The sequence below is a fragment of the Impatiens glandulifera genome, chromosome 1 (assembly GCF_907164915.1).
Source record: "Impatiens glandulifera chromosome 1, dImpGla2.1, whole genome shotgun sequence".
Lineage (NCBI taxonomy): Eukaryota > Viridiplantae > Streptophyta > Magnoliopsida > Ericales > Balsaminaceae > Impatiens > Impatiens glandulifera.
This window is the reverse complement of record NC_061862.1, coordinates 100918343-100941641: the sequence shown is the minus strand read 5'-3', so window position 1 is coordinate 100941641 and position 23299 is coordinate 100918343. Positions and strand designations below refer to the sequence as shown.

Sequence of the window (23299 nt, the reverse complement as noted above, 5' to 3'; positions counted from 1 at the left end):
TTGTACTTGTTTTGTTAGGTTGTAAGTTTGAAATATATAAATAGCATTTTTTATTTTATTTTTAACTGTTTTATGTTTATGGGTGGGTCAACCCACAATCTAATCAAACTTTCCATTTAATCTCACATATATATCCAAATTAACCACAGCTCTCGACCCGACAATCCGGGCACTTTACAAATTAAGCATCATTATATATATATATAGATTAGTTAGTTAAAAATTTGAACTTTTATTGTTAAAATGTCTCGACACTTTAAAAATTAAGCATCATTATATATATATATAAGTTAAAAAATTGAACTTTTATTGTTAAAATGTCTCGTGTTCATCAAATTTGGTATTGAATCTTAAATATAAAGTGTTGTTAGTCTAGTTGGTTAAAGGTTGTATTTGTTTTGTTAGGTTGCAAATTTGAAATATACAAATAGAATTTTTAATTTTATTTTTAACCGTTTTAAATTTATGGGCGGGTCAACCCACAAACCGACTCAAGTATCCATTTACTCTCACATATATATATCCAAATTAACCAAGCTCTCAAACTTGGCAATCCAGACACTTTAAAAATTAAGTATCATTATATATATATATAAGTTATTAGGATAGTTCATAGTCTCGACTCTATCTCCCTAACTTGAAATCTTTATTATCTCTTAACTAAGACTGTTTTCATTAGAATAATAATAAACATGTTAAAGAATATTTGAAAACTAAGATGTTTCTTATGATAATTTGTTAAAAAGTCAATGAAAAAAATCAATATTAAATATTTTTTAATTGTTTTAGTTGATAAATTTGATTTTAAAATCAGATCGTTTTTTAATATAACTATAATTAAACAACATTTTATTAATTTTATCATTAATTATATCACTTAATTCATTTAACAAAATACTAAAATATTTTACGTACCATTATATATTAATATTTTTATTTATAAAAATTTTAAATCATTCCAAATAAAAATTATTTAAATAAAAAATTTTGTAAATTCTATAATTAGAGATTATATAGACATTTATTATCCATACTTTTTCTAAAAACTTAATTATCAATTCAAGACTGAGTTCCCTCCCCTTTCTTCCACTACTTTTATCATAAAAAAAAATAATATTATTATTGTAACATCTTGATTAATACATTATACAAAATTAAAGTTATTACAAAAAAAATTGTCACGTATCTTCTCCATCAATCCAGTACCATCTTTGCCTTGTCACAAAAAAGGAGAAGAAAGTGCAAAAAGCGGCCCACCACCCAAAATATTTTTCTACTATTCATCAGGCATCAAATCAAAAATTTGATTTTATTAAAATATAAAAGTAAAATTATTAACAAAAAAAATATATTTAATAAAATCAAAATAATGATTTACTCTTACCAGAAAAACTCTTAGGGGTTTGTTTGAATGATGAAAATTAAAATTGTGATTATAATATTAATTCTAAATTTACAAAAATTAACATTGAATTATAATTCATTTTATGTTTGGAAAAATTATAAAATTATAATTTTATGTTTAAAAAATTTATAACAAACATAATTTGAATAAATATTATTGATGTCATTAAAATATGAGTTCAAACATAACTCACTGTATTAGATTGAATTTTTTCTAAATTTTAACTAAATGATAAATTAATAAGATGTTTTTGATTAAAAAAAATATTAGACTTAAAATAAATTAAGAATTCTATTAAAAATATAAGTATAGATCTAATTTTCATTCTTAATTTTAAATGTTCTGGCCAACATAATAATTGAAATTAAATCCTTTCATTCCAGTGTTACTAAATATATACTTTTAATATTTAAAATATAATTTTATTAGATGTTCCACACTATTTTCAAACACAATCCATCAACTTTTAATAAAATAGAATATCTCATATAAATTACAAACCCCTATATTCAAATTCGAACAGGATCTAGTTTTAAATTAATAAATTTAATTGAAATCATTGTTTTTTTATCAAAAATTGATTTAAATGAAATAATATTATGAAACATACCTTAATTATACATATATTCATATTTTTTTCGTTCAGCTCCAGTTGTTTCCAAACGGATCAATGAATAGTTAGCTTATAACTCGCATTAAGGGTAGTAGACTTGAAACAAGAAGATAGAATAACAATGAATACAAATCTCATGTTGGTTCACTTCATATTGGGTCAGGGCTAGCAAATAAACATAAATCTTCTCAAAAAAACAAACTCATATAAACATGTAGCTATTTCAACAGCACATCTTAGGTAGTAATAATTTACACAAGAAAAGAAGCTGGAATTGTCTTGTAAATAGAGAAAATCGAAAAAGCGTACCTTCAAATGGTTCGTTACACACAACTATCTGCCATTCGGCTGAAATGCTAGACGGGTCTCTTCACAAATTGGGAAGCATCGGGAAGGATTGGTCCAAAGAATTATTATTATCACTACTACACTTAATAATACAGAAAATATGATTTTCTGTATTATTTACTATTATTATTCTTAGCCAGATGTTGGTATAAGGGAGCTGAGTTTAGTCGCCAGTTTCGCACTCTTGTAGTCTTCTCTGAGCTGAATAAACCTGAAACCACATATAATAACCCATTTTCGTTTATAATAAGCCAAATTTATTATAGAAAATGAATCGTGTTTGGAATTTGAACTCTTACTTTAGTGCATCTTTGCGAATGCTTGGGGTTCCCTCAAACAAGGAGGAAAGACTTTCAGGAGCAACAATGAATACATTGGCCATACTGGAAGAAGAGCAAAATATTAATAAGTTAAAATAAAATAAATTGTTGTGACACTAGAAAAAGATTAAGAGGCTTACATGCCCAACAATTCGAATTTTTCATCGACTGTAGGAGCGTTGAAGCTACGTACAAATTCCCCATATTCAGTTATGTCACGTTTCAGTCTCAGTCCTCCACTACACAGGATTAAAACCATAGATAAGGAGTCGGATTACTTTTTCAAATAAGTTTCTTCAAAGAGACAGAAACAACAGCACAACAAAAGCTCAAACGGAAAGAATTATACTCAAATGTATTGATTCAGGGTAGAGTCTGAAAAGAATGGGGGATTGGATACTTTATTAAGTGTTATCCACGACTCAAATTTATGATAAAAATTTTGGGGGTTTGAAAATGAGAACTGGGGAAACCAAAATTATCGTCTAATTGCATATCACAGAAAGGGGAGAAACTAAGGAAATTGCTTTTTCAAACAAAACAAACAAAAAAATATCATAGTTCCTCTTTTCATTCCATAAGATCCACGAAATGATAGGTCCTTAGGAGTTAGAATATAAAGAGTATAGTATCCCAAGTAGTTGCTTTGTTTTTAACAAGTATATAACTGCATTTGTCTACTCTATGAGTTGATTTGGTATTTATTTTTGTCATCTGATTTGATCCAGAAAAATCTACATTTGTTATATTTGTTAAAAATTACAGATGCAGAAAATAATCCGGATCATGATCTGTAAGAAAATCTCTATATTTTATTTTATTTTATTTTATTTTATTTTTTCTGTTTAGTGTTTCCAAGTATTTGGGAGACAATATCACACTACTATTAATCTACTTTGTTTCTCAATACTTTAAAGTTTGCATAAATATGAATACTTACAAAATGTGATTTCAATGTCCAAAGAGAAGGTAAAAAAGAAATAAATAATGAAAGAAGAGCCTCTAACTATATGCAAATGAGAATCCAAGTAGGTACATTCCTAGCATAAAGGTGCGAACATATGAACACAACTCCCAATTCTCGATCTCACCAAACCATCAGAGTACAAGCTAAAACTACAATTTTAAGTCATTTTTTCTTCTCATCTTCTTGCTAAGCAAAAAACAAGAATATGAACAAGGGTAGGGCATCACCTTGGATTGAAGGTGAACTTCTGCCAATGGAGTAGCAGTCCTTTGTGCAAGCGGTTTCCCTGTATTGACAAGTTACTGTTAAAAATTCGAGTTCAATGAAACATGACATTACAATTTCCAAATCAATAACTGTTTAGTGAATACTGTCATTTCCATGTGAAAAGAGTAAATGAAGACTAGTGTTCAACTTCTTGCTAAAAGCACATTTTTTTTGTTCTTTTAGCAGCTCACTTTTGGACACTCAACCTACTAACTCGAGAACCAATAGACTAAAACTTGAGTTTTTGCTAAAGGTAATTACAAATTAGGTGGATTTGAGATGTGATTTTGTGATGTTTATTTAGTTGTAAACATTAAATAAAAGGTATGAAAATAAATATGTGATTCTAGATGGTAGATTTTATAATAAATAATATCAGAGATTAAAACGATTTCATTTTATAAAACTGGTTCTGGATTAAGCAAATAAATGATATCAAATCCTGAACGGCCAAACCAAAAAAGCCCATAATATTATTGTAGCATAACACAGCTACACAAGGATTCAAAACCACTTTGTTAGTTGCTTTGTAGAAGAGAACAAATATGCAAAAGGTTGATATACACTGAAAAATCATAAAATTTATTAAAAAGAAATCCATTGACATAAAGTGTAGAAACATGACATTCCGGAGTAGCTAAATAATGTATAAGTAATGTATAAGGATCAAGAACCACTTTTTTTCAATGGATGTTGTTTGTTCTCTAACTAAATAATGTATAACAGTATAAGTAATGTACAAAAGAAAAACAGATGTTGATATAGAAGAGTTGGTGCAAAAATGGAAGGTAAAAGGACCATACTAGTTCTGTCAAGAAAGCTTGCTTGTTAAGGCCTTCCAGAGCAGTGAATGCAGATTCAAGAACACGGGATAGGTATGCAACCACTCTGGTCAAAAGAACAATAAATGTAAATCAACAATACTTTGTAGCACGAGATCAAATCCAATGAAAGATACAGAGGAAAATAACATGAATATGAGAACACCCCCTTAATAAAAGACACCAGATGATCTTAGTCACTTAATTGATACAAACAGATAAAACTACAATTTAAATAGTTGGTCAGACCTACTACAGGCACTTGTTGGCCTATGATCGGGAATAAGGCCATCATCAGGCGACCGATAATCAGCCGCTTTTTGTTCAGCTGACAGCAACCGATCAACCTGCAAAGTAAATATGAATAACATTAACATAAGCATGTGAACTAGGAACTTGTAATGTCTTGTTTGATGTGGGTTATTTGAGATTAATTTCAGATAACACACTATACAATCTACTCATCAATCACATTCAAATCATCAACTAAAATGTCAAACTACCCTATTTAAAAAATATAAAAATAAAAAATTGTATATTTATACCCCTAATGTCTTTTTACACAAATAACCCGATTTTCTACGTCAAACAAGATTATTTGGAAATAACCCGAGATCAGACGAGGCCTAATACTTGAAAATAATATTGAAACACTAAGATGAGTGTTGATACATGATCAAAGAAAAAAGGAACTCTTAGAAGAGTATGCTAATTACAAGCGCTTTGAATGGAAGCGGAGGGCATGACTGTAGGGTGTCATGCTAGTTCTCCTTAATTCAAAAAAAAATATGCTAATTACAAACCTCAGCCATAACCGTCTCAATGCACTGTTGAAGCCCTTTGTAGGCAGCACCCTCTGCAGTAGACATTGCTGTTGCCATCTCTTCACAAGAAGCAGCGTGTGCACCGTCCACAGGTAATAAAAGCCGAGATATAGAATTTGAAAAGAACTGCAGACAAAAGTCAAATTAGAAAATTAGAATTTCAAGTTAACTATGTCTCTTTCAAACACTCAAACATACTTGCTGAACAATAGCAACACTGCTTGCACAACGTTGGACTGCCACCATGAAAGATTTGAAGCTGCTTTCACCAGCAGCAGCTGCAGCTTCCGCCTGCATGTGACCATAGCATGTTTTGTTTATTCATTGTATCTTAAATGGATGTTGTTTGTTCTCTATCTAAAATCCTTCATAATATACTCTCAATGTTGAGTGATTAAGAAATTACAGCAGAAGCAGCAGCAGAAGCCACCCTTCTACTGACAACTGTTCCCAGAACAAATCTCTCTCTCAATGCAGCAGCTTCAGTCAGGCTGTCTCTAGCTCGTTCAAGTCCCTCCGTTGTATACTGGCTAACCTATATAGAAGGATAAGCATGAAAAGATTGTTCAATACAATTTTACATTTTCCCATATTTCAAATAACACAAGGCAGATAGAAGTGGCTTACTTGATCCAAAAGGCATGTGAACACAGATTTTACATTAGCTGCAATGGTAGCAGGCTGTAAACAGAAGGTGAAAAAAAAGTCATTAAGATTTCTCAAAATGGTGGGCTGAAAGGTGAAATACCATGTATGACTAATTTGCAATAGACACATAAAACCAAGTTCCAAAAACAAAGGACTATGTACATCAATGTCAACCATTTAAACTACAGTTAACTCTGGGCTGTTTTGGTATCTGATTTTTCCATGTTGATCATGATCCGAAAAAACTACATTTTATGTTTGTCAAAATTCACAATGGTCTAAAAATTATAAAATGATGATCCAAAAAATAATACCATGATCGAGAAAAGCTCTATGCCAAATGAAGCATGAATTTACACTATAATTCATATCATGATGTAGAAAATAATTTGTATACCAAATGAAACAGCAAAAATCAGAATACTGGATCACGATCCAGAAACTAATCTAATCATGATCCAAAAAAATATCTTGTACCAAATGGAAAAAAATCACTTTCAATTTTAACTTTGGAGATATTTCAATGAGATCGTGATGGTGACAAAATACTAGTTTCCCAATAGGCTATCTTTGTATTTATGTATTCCTGCACTTTACACATGTTAACTCATTTGCATTGTGAATGGAGTTCCAGTTTTAATAGAAATAGAAAATGTTGAGTCTATATGTGACCCTTTATATGATTCAATAAGTTCTAATAACACTTGAAGACGCAATATTTGCCCTAGTTTATACTTGCCCTATCTGACACTCAAGAAAAGTACAATTTTGCACAAAACATGGGTATCTACAAGAACTCTGCATGACAAAGAAAGTGAGGATTACATCTGAATCTTCTGCAATACTTAAACTAAGAAGTTAAATGGGCATGTAACTATGATTCTACCATTTCTACCACCTGTAAGGAAAAGAAGACTTTTTTTAAAGGCTCATGAAAGCTCGAACCCACGACATTGTGTCTATGAGCCTTACGCTAAACAAAACTTACAAGCTAAATTGACAAGATGCGAGAACTTTGAGGGAAGGAAAGGGGGAGGAGGAAGGTTCAAAGTAGAAAAGTTATACCTGTGATGAAAGCAAAGTGCTTCTAGAAATTGCTTCCTCATTCCAACGCACAAACTCTGTGACAACAGTGACAGATATCTGCTGCTGATAAGAAGCTATTGCGGCGCCCTTTGACCGTCCAATTGAACCAGTTGATGACTCAATAGATTGAAGGCCTTCAGCACGTAACTCCATCATCTGCATATAGTCCTTGTATTAATAAAAATATGAACTATGAAGTATTGGAATCATAATATCAACCGGTCCTCTTCCGCAATGAGAAAAATATATTTTAAAAAAATCATCTTAACAACCTTTGTCTTATAAAGTTGTCTCAAAGAGGCTTGTTCATGCTCAACATATTCATCTTTGTGTGCAGTAAACAGAGACTCTGTCAAGCCTACAGAGGTAGAAAAGATTTTCAGGAGGTTGTAGTATAAAAGGATCAGTAGATTGCATCACAATAAAAAAACTAACAAAATTTTACAGACTATGCTCCCTATCAACCAAATAGGAAGAATAACTACTGAAGAGACATTCTAAATATCTAAAGCTGTGTCCTATTGATCTAAAGTAAAATAAAAGAAGGCCTCGATTATTTTCTGGACTTCAAACATATAATAAGCTATTTGTAACAAACATTCAGAAGAAATTAAACAAAATAGAAAATAAACTATTTTTTCAATGAACACAGTGGGACCATACCCGAAAGAATAAATCCAACTAGATGCCACCAAGAAAACATACGAATCAAAGTGACTTAACCAATCAAGTAAGTACATAAGCTAGTAGCCCATGTACAAAGATAGTCAATTACTCAATAAACACCAAAAAAACTCTTTTCTATGGTATTTTGTTACATCTTTTAATTCTTTTTTGTCTAATGATTCAACACTGTGATGTTAGTTGAGGAACTAAATTCTAATAATTCAAAGTTAACATAGTGAAACAGTTTCTCATTTAGGCACCGAGAGATGCCGCCAGCACAGTTACATTGTGATGAAAGTAAATTAAAATTTAATTATGAATGCAGACTTTTCGAAACTTAAAACTTGCAATGAAGAGTAGAGATCACCAATATAATATGCTTAGCTTTTACCTTCAACATCTAAATCACCACAACCTACAGCTCGTAGGTCTCTGGCAAGCTCCTGGGTTTTCTCATAAGCTACTGCTAGCATTCTAAGATACTGACAACTCATACAGATACATATTAGTGAAATATATTAAATAGGTCATTGGTGAAAAGAAATAACATATTTGACTTGATTTACCAATAGAAGTCCACCATCTTCCACAGAAGGAGGGTTGACCAATGATGGCTTCGTTAGCAATTTATCGAGCAGAGTTGTAACTCGCTGTTCCAAAACTCTCTGCACAAACACAAATAAAAACAAGTTACAGATGTAAGCTGTCAAAATCAACTCCATATTAACTGTTACTCAGACTTTTTTAAGTACCTGGACCAAAATTGACATAACCTCGTTGGGGGAAGGAAAAACAGCAGTTATTGTGGCTGCTTCTTTTCGTACAGTAACTGTGAAACAAAGAATACATTTCTCATATGAAGAAGAAGAAGGGACACTATTAGAGCACATTGGATATTTTCTAACCAGTAATTTCTTTATACAATGAGGAAAGACCATGTGCAACATTGGTAGGATTAGGCAGGGAACCCTGGTCACCAAGGACCAATCTAGTGTCTGCATTCATGACCTCGAGATCAATAAACATTGGTCGTGTTGCCACATAATGTTGCATGCCACTGGTACCCCTGTTGAACTGCATTACCAATTCAGCCAATGTCTTTCATGAGAGTTTTCTTTGCAGAATATAATCAATACGTCATAAAGAAAAATTCCAACTATAAGCTCAGAATGGCATTAGGGTGAATATAACAAGTCTATGCACATGAGTTCATGAAACAACAATACCAACTTTTTCTGTTTGTTCCTGATACTCGTGACAGGAATATTATGCATAGTGACACAAAAAGAAGAAAAAAAAGGCCAACATGGTATCCAGAGCATTATAAAATTAGGAGTTGAGTTTAAGTTGGTAAGGTTAGTGAAATTTTGATACAACAATCATAACTATGTAGACAACCTCAGAGTGTCAGCATGAGCACATGAATACAAAATATATATATATAAGTCCACTAGCTTACTATAAATAGTAATTTGACATCATGTTCTGAATTGAGACGCTCTGGTATATGCATAACCAAGGAAGATAAGAAGTTGAGGAAGTCCAAAGCAAAAGGTTTGAACAGATCACCTGAGACAGAATTTTAGCACACTCTGCCATGGTAGACAATTCTTTTCTTTGTGATGCTGCATCAAATCGTGACAACAATCTGTTCTCCAACTCTGTAATGAGAAAACATTACAAGACAAGTTTTTGACCAATTGTATAAAACTTATTCATATGTAGACTACTACTATGCCAATCTGATTTTAAAGGTGGCTCTAGGCAAAAGAACTTTCTGAACAGGATAAAAAAATATCTAGTAGAATTCCATTACACCTTTTCTCACGAAAAATGGGGTCAGACGTGGGTTAGACTACAGGTAATGATATAACTCACCATTGCAATACTCCTGGAGATTAGCTACAGCTACCTCCAATCCTCTGCTAGCAGTAGCATTTCCTCCAAGAGCTGATACAGATATTCCTTGTCTTCCGATGTCTTCTTCAGCAAATGACCCTAAACTCAAAAACATTGTTCAATAATGAGAACAAAACGGCATCATTAACTGCATAGGTATGCATCTTAAGGCTACTCAGAAAAAAGTTTAATATCACTTCTAATATGGATATGTTTGATGGCGGTGCTACCAAGACAACTCAACAACTAGAAAGTTGTTATCACAGTGAACAGAATCACACAATTAAAGGAATTCGTCTAGTTGATAAGAATTAGTTTTTTTTTCAGTAACATTTGGTTCTTGTTATGTTAAGCTTCACAAATTCGGTCACATAATAATGAGAAGACGTCAACAGGATGCAATATAAGGGCTTCTTTTAGTTGATCGGAAATCGGATTTAATCCAAAATACTTCTATAAATAATTTTTCTAATCTATAATTTTATTTACATTGTCCAAAAGTACATCATTCATACACTTTGTTTTTTCCTATTTTATTTGAACATTCTATAAATATAATTTAGTCATTAATCACCTAAAATCATCAGCATAATCTACACCAAGCAATCCCTAAATTACTGAAAACCCTAGAATCTTACTCAATTTCTGCGCAACAGAAGCAGCCTCAGCAACCCGACTGTCATCCGAGAACAGGGGCGAAAGTTCCATGAGGTCACCTGGGCTGCTGTTGAACTCCATCAAGTACTGTCATTCCATGTTAAAAACAAAAAGTTCTTAGGTAAATACACTAAGTATTCCTAACATTTCTGATGATTTCTAGCACTACCTTAATGAGTTCAATTGTTTGGCTGGCATTTTCTCTCTGAGCATCAGCACTCTGTCAAAAGAATGGTAGCATAATTGTCATTTGTTGTTCTAACAGAATAAATAAGTATAGCACACACAAGACCTCAGAAACCATACCTGTAAATGATCACCGATTTTGGCAGCTGTCTGTCCAACACTTGATATACGTGTATCCAATCTTGCAAAACTACTGAATAATCCATCTACACCTTTCTCCAGCTAAAAATACAATTTAAAGAACATGCTGAGAGGCGAGAGCTAAGCTATTTACTAAAATTAACTTCATAGAGCAAGGACAGAAAGTAAATGATATCTCGAGGACAGGATGAAGTATGGAAATGCTATAAAGCAAGTAATTTAATGAAGGGATTGCGGTCAGCCAAACAAGTAGTTACTCTTGAAATCGCACATATGTCGCGTAAATTTTATGTCCATTAAATTATTTATATCTTGATTAAGCATTAACCAACCTCTGTAAGCGTCTTCCTGTGCCTGGAATCTTGAACAACGACTTCCTTCTTGAGATTATAGAGCCTTTCGTCAATCTACAATTATCATGAAAGGATCGTACTAATATACATTAAAAATACATAACTAAATGTGTATTGCATCTAAATGACATGGTTAGGTCAAAAAATACAAAACCTTCTTCCGTAGATTAATCAACTGCTTAGAGGAATTCTGAAACAGAGATAGAAGAGCGTCAACTTCAGGGAACAAATGACTTGGTTGTCCTGGCGTCAATTTCCCTAAATCTGATCCCATTCTCGTATGCCCATTAGGCAACGACGAATCGCCTTCCTCGTCTTGATAATACGGGAGCAGCTCATTTACTAGTTTCCCAAATAAAGCATCAAAAGAGAAATCCCCCTACAAATCCAAAATTATGAAATATCTGAAAAAAACAACTTGAAGTAGAAATGAACAATTTCGCTTCAGTCAAAATAAAAGGAACAATTTAATTTCACCTTAAAATGATCTTCATCTAATACCAGCGGTGTTGAATCAACCGATTGAGATTTCGGTATCCTGTCACTCCTGTTACCGTCTCTACTCTCTTTCATCTAGTAATCAATAAATCAGAAATCAAACGGATTAATTTAACTTGAAAGGTATACTCTACACATTTAGCAAATTTCAGCTGAAATTCTTAGTTTTCTCGACAACAAAAGCTATATATCTCCCGAATCCGGAATCTATTGATCCTAAATAAGCAGAAAAATACAACATATGTCTCAAAATTTGATGAATATTCAAGTTATGGCCATGGAAATACGAATCTCAATTGAACGTATTAGAGTTGGCATGGCGAAATGAATATGAAAGGTATATAGAATTCAAAACTCAGTTTGTACCTTGTTGAACTGATCCGTATGACGAAGCTGGAGAAATTTCAAAGAGCAAAATGCTGGCGTTTCTTCTGATTTCTTCTTCCTGTGATCCTCTCGCCGAAGCTGAGTTATTGAGAGAGAGAGAAAGAAAGAGAGAGAACGCTTTACGAAGACTACAAGGTGGCCGGAGGCCCTGTTTGGTTGAGCAGCAAAAATGTGAGCATTTTTTAAAGGTCCTCCCTTTTATTATTATTGTTATTTATTTTAAGCACTTTTATTTATTATTTCATAAGCCCTCAAAGAACATAATATTAGGGTTAAAATTCAATTTGGGGATTATATTATTAAAATGAATCATATGAGAATATTTATACCTTCAACATAAACTATAATTATCCTCATATTTATACATTTGTTACAAGTAAGTTCTTGAACGAATATAATGGTTAAAAATACATTGAAATTTATGACTAATAGTTGTGATATGTGTCACGAAATGTTGAAACGACAATTCAATTAATTTTGCATTGTCGATGGGTCACTAATATTTGGATTCTTCTATGGAATATTAATGAGATTCATTGGGTAATGTCCGAGTCTTTGGGTGATTGTTAGGAGGTTTGGATTGATGTGACTGAAATGGCAGACCTACATAGTTGGGTTATCATCCTAATTATTTTTTGGTGGACTATCTATTTTGAGTGAAATCGTCGAATTTTCAATTATCGTAGTCGTCCAATTCGTATCATTAATAATATTATTATGACGCTTTCTGAGATTTATTTAAGAAAGACAATAGAATCGGTTGGATAGTTAATTGTTCTTTTCGACGAGCTTGATAACTTATTGAGTACAGTTTTTTCTTTTCTTTTTTCTTTTCTCTTTTTTATTTCATGTTTTTTCGTTTTACTCAAAAAAAAAAAAAAAATCATTTTTAATAAAAATGAACCTTTAAAAAATTGTATATAATTACCTTCAAACTTCCTTTTTTTCACATTCACAAACTATATATATATATATATTGACGGAAAATATATGATTAAAAATAATAATAAATAAAGTCTATATAAATCTATAATTTTTATAGCTTTTTATATATTTTATATTAAAAACATTATTATATTAGATACAAACAAAATTATTTTTACTTTTAATTTAATCATTTTAAAATATAATAAAGATAAAATACCATTTAAAAAATAAAATGTGAACTTATCAAATAAATAAATAAATAAAAGATTAATATTACATTTAGAGACTAAATACTTGAATCTTTTATGCAAATTTAAAACATATTACAAGTTCAATGGTAAATTGAATATCTTGCACAACTTCAATAGTATGTTTGATATTATTATTAAGAGGTTAAAACCATCTCATTGTTGGTTTTTTTAGGTGAGATTTTAACTTTTAAAATATTTTAGTGAGTTTAACACTCAACAATGTGTGTTTCTTATAAAAAAAATAATAATAATTACATATATATTCTTAGAAGAAAAAAACAATACAATATAAAGCATAAGTTTAATATTCTCATGATTAAATATGATGAAGTTGAGAATGAGATATTAAGTTATTTGAAAATTATTAATTGTGTTACAACTAACACAATAAAATAGGATAATTAGGGGGGGGGGGAAATGTATAAAAAAAAATCTCATTAAGTGATTATTTTATGTTTATTATAAAAAAAATAATTATAGCATAATTTTTGTGCTTTATAATAATAATTTTATAATTTTTAGACAAAAATGTCTCGGGTTTAATTTCATATGAAAGTGTTTTAAGTTAAAGCAGGGCATTGCGATAGGGTAGGGTGTAAACGAGTCGAGTCGAGCTTAAATTAGCTCTGACTTGAGTTCGACTAGACTCGTTTTTTATTGGCTCGGCTCGAGCTCGAACTCGGCTCGATCATATAACCATAGGTTCGTGTTCAACTCGAAAAGCTTGAATTTAAATATATTTATATATTAATTTTTTATATTAAAAAATATAAATCACCATTCATCAATCCAGTTCACCACACAAATATTTCAAATCCTTAGTTACATATTAATAAAATACAGACAACCATAAATCAAAACATAGTTCATCAAATAAAGATTGTTGTCTTGTGTGTACTATAAAATGAGAGCAAATGAAAGTCAAGAGTTTTTTCAAGAATAATATTTTCAAGCCGTGTATTGTATTTGAGATAAACTTGAAAACGTATTAGACTCCATTAAGTTTATTTTGAAAATAAAACAATTAATAGTAAAATAAAAAAGTTTAATATCTTGTAAAATATAATATATTAAGATTACATATATTAAATAATGTTACAGTATAATTATATTTTGATTTGATTTTCAAAAATTATGTTTATATAATTAAATTAATATCAAATATATTTATTTTTTTTAAAATATTATATAGTATATATTTTTTAATTTATAAATATTATTTTGGTATACCTTGATATACTAAAATATTGAAAACCTCATATTTTTATTGTACCAATAATTTTGGTATCAGTATCATACCTTACTTTAATTGGTATACCAAAAAAACAATATTTTTAATATACTTATAATATCATTAATATTTATTACCCCTATGTATAATTTATGTTATATTAAATAAATATTAATTATTAACAAAAACAATATTGTCAGGTATGGTTATATATTTTGTTAATATAAAGTCTATGCCAAGATTTAAAATTTTATAGTATCTTTTTTTCCTAGCTAGTTCCATCTATCAAAATCTATAAAAAAAAAAAACTAATCTTCAATTTATAATTGTTGTAGACAGATCTAAACAAGAGATGACTATGGACAATTAAACCATTCAAAGAGTCATAGGAGAATTTGAAATTTAGAAAACAAGATAGAAAATAGAGTTATGTGGATAATTGGATTTTGGGGAAGCTCATAAACAGTAAGCTCATAGATAGTCTTATGAGTATGTTTCAAATTTTGATTAAAAAGTATATGATTAGACTTGAAAAAGTTCGACGAGTCATCAAGCGAGTCTTACCTAAACTCGAATCTTAAACGAGTTGGCTCGAGCTCGGCTCAAATTCGATTTTGACCGAACTCGAATCGAACTTTGACCGAGTAACTCACGAGCGGCTCGACTCATTTATACCCCTACTATAAGGTGTCATGATAATTCTCCTTAATTATTTTTTTTATAAATAATAAAAAAATATAATTTTGAATTATATTATTATTATTTATTCATTTGGTACCAAAAAGGAGGAAGCAGGATCCTCTGCTACCAAATAAGTATGCTCCCTCTGTTGCCTCTCACAATGGGAGGGACAATATGGTAAATAAATGAGGGAGATGCAACAGAGGGAGCATACTTATTTGGTAGCAGAGGATCTCAAATAAAAAAGGAGTCTATGTATGAACTTCTAAATGGCGGTCTCGACCGCCTATGCGGGCGACCCTATACCACCCGCCTATACATGAGGTAGTCAGTTAATTATTTAATTATTTATTATTTATAATTAATGAATTTATATTATTAATATATATATATAATAAAAAGACTCTTTAACTTTCCCTTATTCACTATTTATTTAAAATGACTATTTACCTTTCACTTCATTTATCTTATTCATTTCTCGTTTATTATCTAGTTGATTCTCTTTCTAGTTATTCTCATTCATCTTGCTTGGTTATCTAATTGTTTCTCATTCTAGTTGTTTATAGTCTTTATTTTTGTTAAATGTTACTAGGTTAGATAGATTATTAATATTAATTTAAATTTTTGATAAAATGGTAATTATATAATATCTTTATTATATTTATATTTAAATTTATATATACTTATATAGTGAAAATCTTCCAACCGTTTAGGCACCCGAGGCAGTAGGTAGTCACTAACCGCCTCACCCCATTTAGAACATACAAAGACTAATTTTGTTTTCCACCTAACCACTCTAGGTTGAAATAACTTAAATATCAAGACTCGGGTTTACAAAATTAAAATTTTCGAGTTTGATTCTAATTGAGAACATTTTGAATTAAAATGCAGACTTTGTCGTAAATGTTGGGTTAGTTTTCTAAATTTTTTAAAATAAATTATTATAAAACCATTTATAAAATCTGTTTATAGTATAGATAAATTATTATAAAACCATTTATAAAATCTGTTTATAGTATAGTGGTATCTTTGCATATAGTAATAGGAGGTTGATAACCTCCAAAGTTAAAAATTAATAATATTTTAAATTGAAAGTTGCAGTTGACCAATAAGTTTGTAAAATGATAATCGAGAAAAATAGGATTTATTGTCTAAGAGTTTCTTCAGTTGATGATTATATAAATAAATATTTGTTTATTTAAAAAACATTAATTGATTTTTTTTAAACTTAAAGGTTAAATATATATTGATAAAATAATTTATTTATTTTAAATAAAAAATATTTTAAATAATGAATTAAATATGTGACGGATAAAAAATAAAATAAATATTTTATTTTGGTTAAATTTAAAAAAAACATAACAATGCCTAAATCATAAAATCCAAATATAATAAAATATTATTTTATCACCTATTTTAATTAACCATAAGAGTTAAGATTTTAGTTTTAAATATTTATACCCTTAGTCACATTTCATCTTGAACAAAGTTTGATAACTCGTACTATTAAACATTATTTCTTTCCTCAACTTATTTATATCACATTATTAAATTCAATAAAATACAATATATTTTAAATTAATATTTTTATTTTATTATAATTAATATTCTTTAAAATTTACTCAAAAATATTTATCTTTTTAAAATTATCATCAATTATTAATTAAAGACTATTAATATATAAGTATATAATATATTAATATTATATTTAATAAATGAGAAGTTAGGGAAATAATATATTTTAGATTGAATACTTATATTATAGACAAGGGCTGCAAACCTGTCACGATTTTTGTTTGATATTTTTGATTTTTATAAAGAAATAATTCACATTTAATTTAGAGTTATATATATATTAAATTAATTAGTAATATATAAAATAATAACTATAAAACTAATATGAATAGTTGATTATCTAAATATCAAAAATAGGGAAAATACAACAATGATGTAATTTATTAAAGTCGACATTTGAATTTATAAATAATAAGTATTTAGGTAGAACAAACCGAATAAACTAATAAAACGATGTTAAATAATATATATCTATATTATATTCTTCGTTGATTTATAAGTAACGCGAACAAAATAATGTCAATTGATAACTACCGGAACTAGGTCCATAGTACTATTGTATTATATAATTTATAATTATATAAGTACTTGATCTATTCATTTCTATCTAATAGCCTGAACCCCACATCTATATATATCTAATAACGCTTAATTTGAAATGTTGAGAGTGTACATCACGCTCTCTCCAAAATAATTCTCATATCACAAAGTATTTTTTCATATTTTTCTCTCTTCATTTATGAATTGTTTTTCTTTCCCTCACCGTATATATATTTTCATGAATTCTATTAATTAAGTTTCATCATTAATTATTTTAGATCGGTTACTTCTTTATATATATACTTATATATATATATATATTAATATTTTTTATTAATTATTTTAAAAGTAAATTTAATAATTCTCCTCTAAAATATTATATATATTAATTGAATTTTTATAAAAAAAAACGCTAAGAAGAATAAGAGTTTTAGTTAATATATTATATTAATTATAAAAAAATATTTATATTAATTCAATTTAACATTAAATATTAAATATAAAAATATACGAGAATAAAAAAAATTTCAGTTATCATATTATAATTATCTATTAATTTAATTTAACATTAAATAATAATTATATCAACATATATAACTACAATTAAATCAATATGTTAAATCCCGACTTTTCATCTTCTTCTCCACCCAAATATTTTCTCCTATAAATAATCTTAGATCAACAAGGTTCAATTGAAGAGAGAATAGTCATATCGACTCATAATATTCTCAATTTCTCTATCAATATCATGCTTTCAATAATTGAATTTGCATTATGTTATGTTTCAATAATTCGTTGTTCACTGTTTTGCATTTTTTGCCAGGAATTTGATCATTTCAGGCAACTACAACAACATCATCGGTCTCCAAGCGTGTTATCTCTGTATCGACTCGTAATCTTCTCAATTTCTCTATCAATATAATATTTTCAATAATTGAATTTGTATTAGGTTATGTTTCAACAATCTGTTGTTCACTATTTTGAAATTTTTATTAGGAATTTGATCGTTTCAGGCAGCTGCAATAACATCTTACGCATTTATCGATCTTCTTTTGAATCCGATATGGTCAAAGTATGAGTAATGATTAAATTTTATGACTAATTAATAAAATTAAATAAAAAAATTAAATGCATATAATCTCTATATTCTTAGCCTAATATTTTTTTTACTATTTTCCAATTTTTTTTGAAATATTATTATTATTTATTATAACATTTAATTAATTTATTTATTATTCACATTATTTTATAATATTTTTTTAATTAATTTATTTATTATTCTCATTATTGTATAATATTTGTCTTGATTATCCTATTTAATATATTCATAGTATATTAATAATAATGTGATTTAGTCTGAATTTAATCATAGCAGGTTGTTAATTCTATCATCATTTATTATTTGGTCATGCGGTGTTATCCTATTTGTTCTTCTATACCTACTGTTTTAAGATGATAACGTGATGGTTATGTATAGGAAAATCTGTAAAGGGGATTTCAAATGCCCACAAGAAAAATGGGAAGCGAAAAAAGACAAGGATTTGAAATCAAGAGAAAGCCAAAAATTCTTTGCCTCCGTGAATTTAGAAAAAAAAAATAATTATTATTTTTTATTTAATTATTTAATTATTTATTTATATTATTTCATAACACAGTCTAATAAGATATTTTATAATAAATTATAAATAAAATTATATTTTAATAAATAATATTAATATTTTAATTATATGTATATAAATGTTGGAGATGAACATCAAGCTCTCTCCAAAATGATTTTCATCATCATATATATTTTCTCTTTCTTTTATATATATATATTCATTAATTCTTAACAAAATTTCATCATTAATTATTCTACAAATATACTTTTATATATATATATATATATATATTAATATTTTTTATTAATTATTTTAATAGTAAACCTAATAATTCTCATCTAAAATATGGTATATATTAATTATAAAAAACTGCAAAAATAATAAGAGTTTCAGTTATCATATATATTAATTATATAACGTGATGGCTATGTATAGGAAAATCTGTAAAGAGGATTTCAAATGCCCGCAAGAAAAATGGAAGATAAGGATTTGAAATCAAGAGAAAGCCGAAGATTCTTTGTCTATGTGAATTTAGAAAAAAAATAAAAATTATTATTTTTTATTTAATTATTTATTTTTATTATTTCATAACACAGTCTAATAAGATATTTTATAATAAAATTATAAATAAAATTATATTTTAATTACATAAAATAGGAAGCGAAAAAAGACAAGAATTTGAAATCAAGGGATTTTTTTCTTCCATTTGAACTTATTTCAATAATTCTTTTAGTAGCCTTAATAAGTGCAATCACAAACATAGTTAGAGCCCTTATGTGTCTTGAACTTATATTAAATGCAGTTAATATAAATTTTGTAACATTTTCTGATTTTTTTTTATAGTCGTCAATTAAAAAAATATACTTTCTGGATAATAAATATTATTATAACCTCACATCCATAAAATAAATTATTTAGTTTCATTCTAATTTATAACTATTTAATGAAAATAATACCTTTGGACGGTTGGAGATGGAATATTAATAATTTTATATTATATATAATATAAGTAGTTTAGTTAGTTAAATATTATAATAGTTTTGAAGAGATTCTTATGTTCAAACTTTGATAAGATACTTATTTTTTAAAATATTTTTTTAGGGCCCTAAGAGGGAGGCGACTAGACGGTTCGTAGATTTTTTTTTTGAGAAAAAAAATTGGACAACGGATTAAGTATGTACGTAGCTCGCAAACACACTTAATTATTTAACTAAGTGCAGAACTTGTCGCCCGCCTGACGAGCTCAAACCCAAGACCTTATAATGAGAATATCCACTTCTTGTTGTCGTATGGTTGCATAGATTTTCCTTACCCAGGTGATAGTTGTGACGAAAAAAAATTCTTACTTACATATGTGTCAATAGGATTAGCTAAAGAGAAAAACTGTGAGTGCATTTAATTTATATGTAAATCTACTGGCAGTTACAATGAGACAAATTTATCATATTTGTAGATTAATTATTTGATGAGAAATGAAAAAATAACAAAATTATATGAATTTGGAAATGTAAAATTGAGAGGATGAATTCCCTTAATAAGTTAATTCAATTCAAAAGAGTAACTATAAGGACAATTAAGAAACATGGTTGATGTCAGTTATTAGATAATTTGGCTAGAATTTGAAATGAGCTCTCAAATTTTTGTTGTCCAATTTGAGATTTCCTACCTCCAAATGAGATGGTTGCGAAATCTAATAACCATTTTCGTTATAACTTTCCGAGTCCGAGAGCCCAAACGACATGGCCCAATATATCATACGGGCTTTCTTTGGACTTTATTTTTTCTTTTTATCTTTTATGATGAAAATAAATGAAACCCTAAATATAATACAAATCCTATAAATAGAGTCTACTAATACCTAACCGCCGTATCTAAAACTTTACAGTGAAAGAGTGGGATAAGTGAGACTCAGACACATCAAGTTTGGCAACAACCATAAGGAGGACATGACATTGGTTGTTGATTAAATCGTTCGAGTGGACGACAATAGTCTTAGTTGGTGTTTTGTGAACACATTGAAATTTTATGCGAAAAGAAATAAGGTAATGTGAAAACACAATTCTAATTCCTCGTGACATTGATTTGAGATAAAAAATATTAATATTGAAGATCTATATACTAAATTTTACGAGTATTCTTGTGTGTGTTTGACCTTAATTGTTTTCATGATAACAAGTGATTGAAATCATCCTTTCAAGAATAAACCAACCAACACCTAAACGGTTTCTTGTGACCATTACGATAGAAAATGAGTGTGTGGAGGAAAATTCCTACATAAATTTAAAGAAGAAGAGTTTTTCAAAATATGAGAAAGTAAGTGTTATTTGCTTTTAAATATATTAATATCTATGATAAATCTATATATATCTAATGACGCTTAATTTTGAAATGATGGAGGTGTACATCACGCTCTTTCTAAAATGATCTACATCATAGATAATTTTATGGGTATTTCTCTCTCTTCATTTATCTTTATTAATTAATTTTTTTTATTTCCTTTACCATATATATATTTTCTCACTAATAATATAAAAAATATATTTTTTCATCAATTCTATTAACTAAGTTTCATAATTATCTATGTCCGTTACTCTTTTATATATATATATATATTAATATTTTTTATTAATTGAATTTAACATTAATATTAATTATAAAAATTTGTTAAAATAATAAAAGTTTCAGTTATTATATTATATTTATTATAAAATTATTTTATTTATATTATTTCAATTTTGCATTAAATATTAAATATAAAAATATATAAAAATAAAAATTTTCAATTATTATATTATAATTAATGAAAATATGTAAAAATAAAAATTTCAGTTATCATATCATAATTAATGAAAATATGTAAAAATAAAAAATTTCAGTTATCATATTATAATTATCTATTAATTGAATTTAGCAATAAATATTAATTATATCACCTAGCAATAAATATTGATTATATTAACGTATATAATTACAATTAAACTAATATATTACTCCATCCAAATATTTTATTCCTATAAATAATCTTAGATCAATGAGGTTCAATTGAAGAGAGAAGAGTGATATCTTCCTAACAATACAGAGCATTTTATTTCGTGGATCTCATTTTGTCGTGTGTGCTATCTCTATTCATAATCTTCTCAATTTCAATATCAATATCATGCTTTCAATAATTGAATTTGCATTATGTTATGTTTCAACAATCCGTTTTCACTGATTTGTATTTTTTTTCCAGGAATTTGATCATTTCAGGCAGTTGGAAAAACATCATTGGTCTCTTTTGTAGCTTATAACTCTATAATCATTCACAAAATTCAGGTAATTTCTCTTTCCTAATTTATTTATCTTACTTATTTTCTCTCTACTTATTTTCTCTCTCATAATATAAGATCATCTCCAACTCACCAGCAAACAACTCCATTATAGGTCACTCATCTGCATTTTAAGTTTTCCTACAAAATCTTTCTCCTCCAAACCCAAATATGCAGGGACATTTTTCACATACTCAAAAGGTTTTCAAAACTTTCATCTAAGTCATTTTAGTTTGTTTTTAATTAATTTATATAACTTATTTATATTTTAATTTGTTTACATATTTTATTTATTTATATTTTAATTTATTTATATAATTTATTTATATGTTTAATTCATGATAATTTTAATAAGGTTTGTTTTGTTGTATTTTTTTGTTTGTGAGAAGTAATTTGAGTTTATGTAATAATGTTTAATTTATTTTATGTAGTTGTATAAATAATTGAATGAGAATTTTATTAGAATTAATAAGTTGTTGTAAAGTCATGGGTTCAATTTGTAATTTTAGATAAATATATAGATAATATTGAAAAAATTAAAATTTATTATAAAAATGAATATTCTAAAAATATTATTTTGAGTTTGAGTTTTTGTGTTGGAGATAAATTACTAAGATGTTTACTGCATTTTAAGTATGAGAATAGGTATTTGAGTTAGAGATGTATAAATTTCTTTCATAATATATAAATATTTCTTTTTCTTAATCTAATTATTAAGTATTTTTTTTTATTTACTGTATAAATTTTTATATATTTCACACTAATAATATAAAATATTATTTTTATTAATATTTTTACATAAAGATATATAATATTACATCACATATTTATTTATTTATATATATATATCTAATGACGCTTAATTTTGAAATGATGGAGGTGTACATCACGCTCTTTCTAAAATGATCTACATCATAGATAATTTTATGGGTATTTCTCTCTCTTCATTTATCTTTATTAATTAATTTTTTTTATTTCCTTTACCATATATATATTTTCTCACTAATAATATAAAAAATATATTTTTTCATCAATTCTATTAACTAAGTTTCATAATTATCTATGTCCGTTACTCTTTTATATATATATATATATTAAT

At 27.8% G+C, this 23299-nt stretch overlaps 1 protein-coding gene across 1 annotated transcript; it reads right to left on the bottom strand.

Annotated features, from left to right (window-relative positions):
• Nucleotides 1-2129: 2129 nt before the first annotated feature.
• Nucleotides 2130-12247, bottom strand: LOC124919425 (exocyst complex component SEC10b). Its single transcript, XM_047459660.1, has 25 exons — nt 12066-12247; nt 11679-11774; nt 11356-11580; nt 11181-11255; nt 10828-10929; nt 10691-10741; nt 10503-10608; nt 9844-9963; nt 9535-9626; nt 8871-9039; nt 8718-8794; nt 8532-8630; nt 8357-8447; nt 7572-7657; nt 7279-7455; nt 6193-6246; nt 5972-6100; nt 5764-5856; nt 5545-5691; nt 4991-5088; nt 4724-4808; nt 3881-3939; nt 2827-2925; nt 2666-2749; nt 2130-2577 (listed from the first exon to the last, which is right to left on the bottom strand). The coding sequence occupies exons 2-25, from the start codon at nt 11772-11774 to the stop codon at nt 2499-2501; spliced, it is 2493 nt and encodes an 830-aa protein (XP_047315616.1). The 5' UTR covers nt 12066-12247; the 3' UTR covers nt 2130-2498.
• Nucleotides 12248-23299: the final 11052 nt, after the last annotated feature.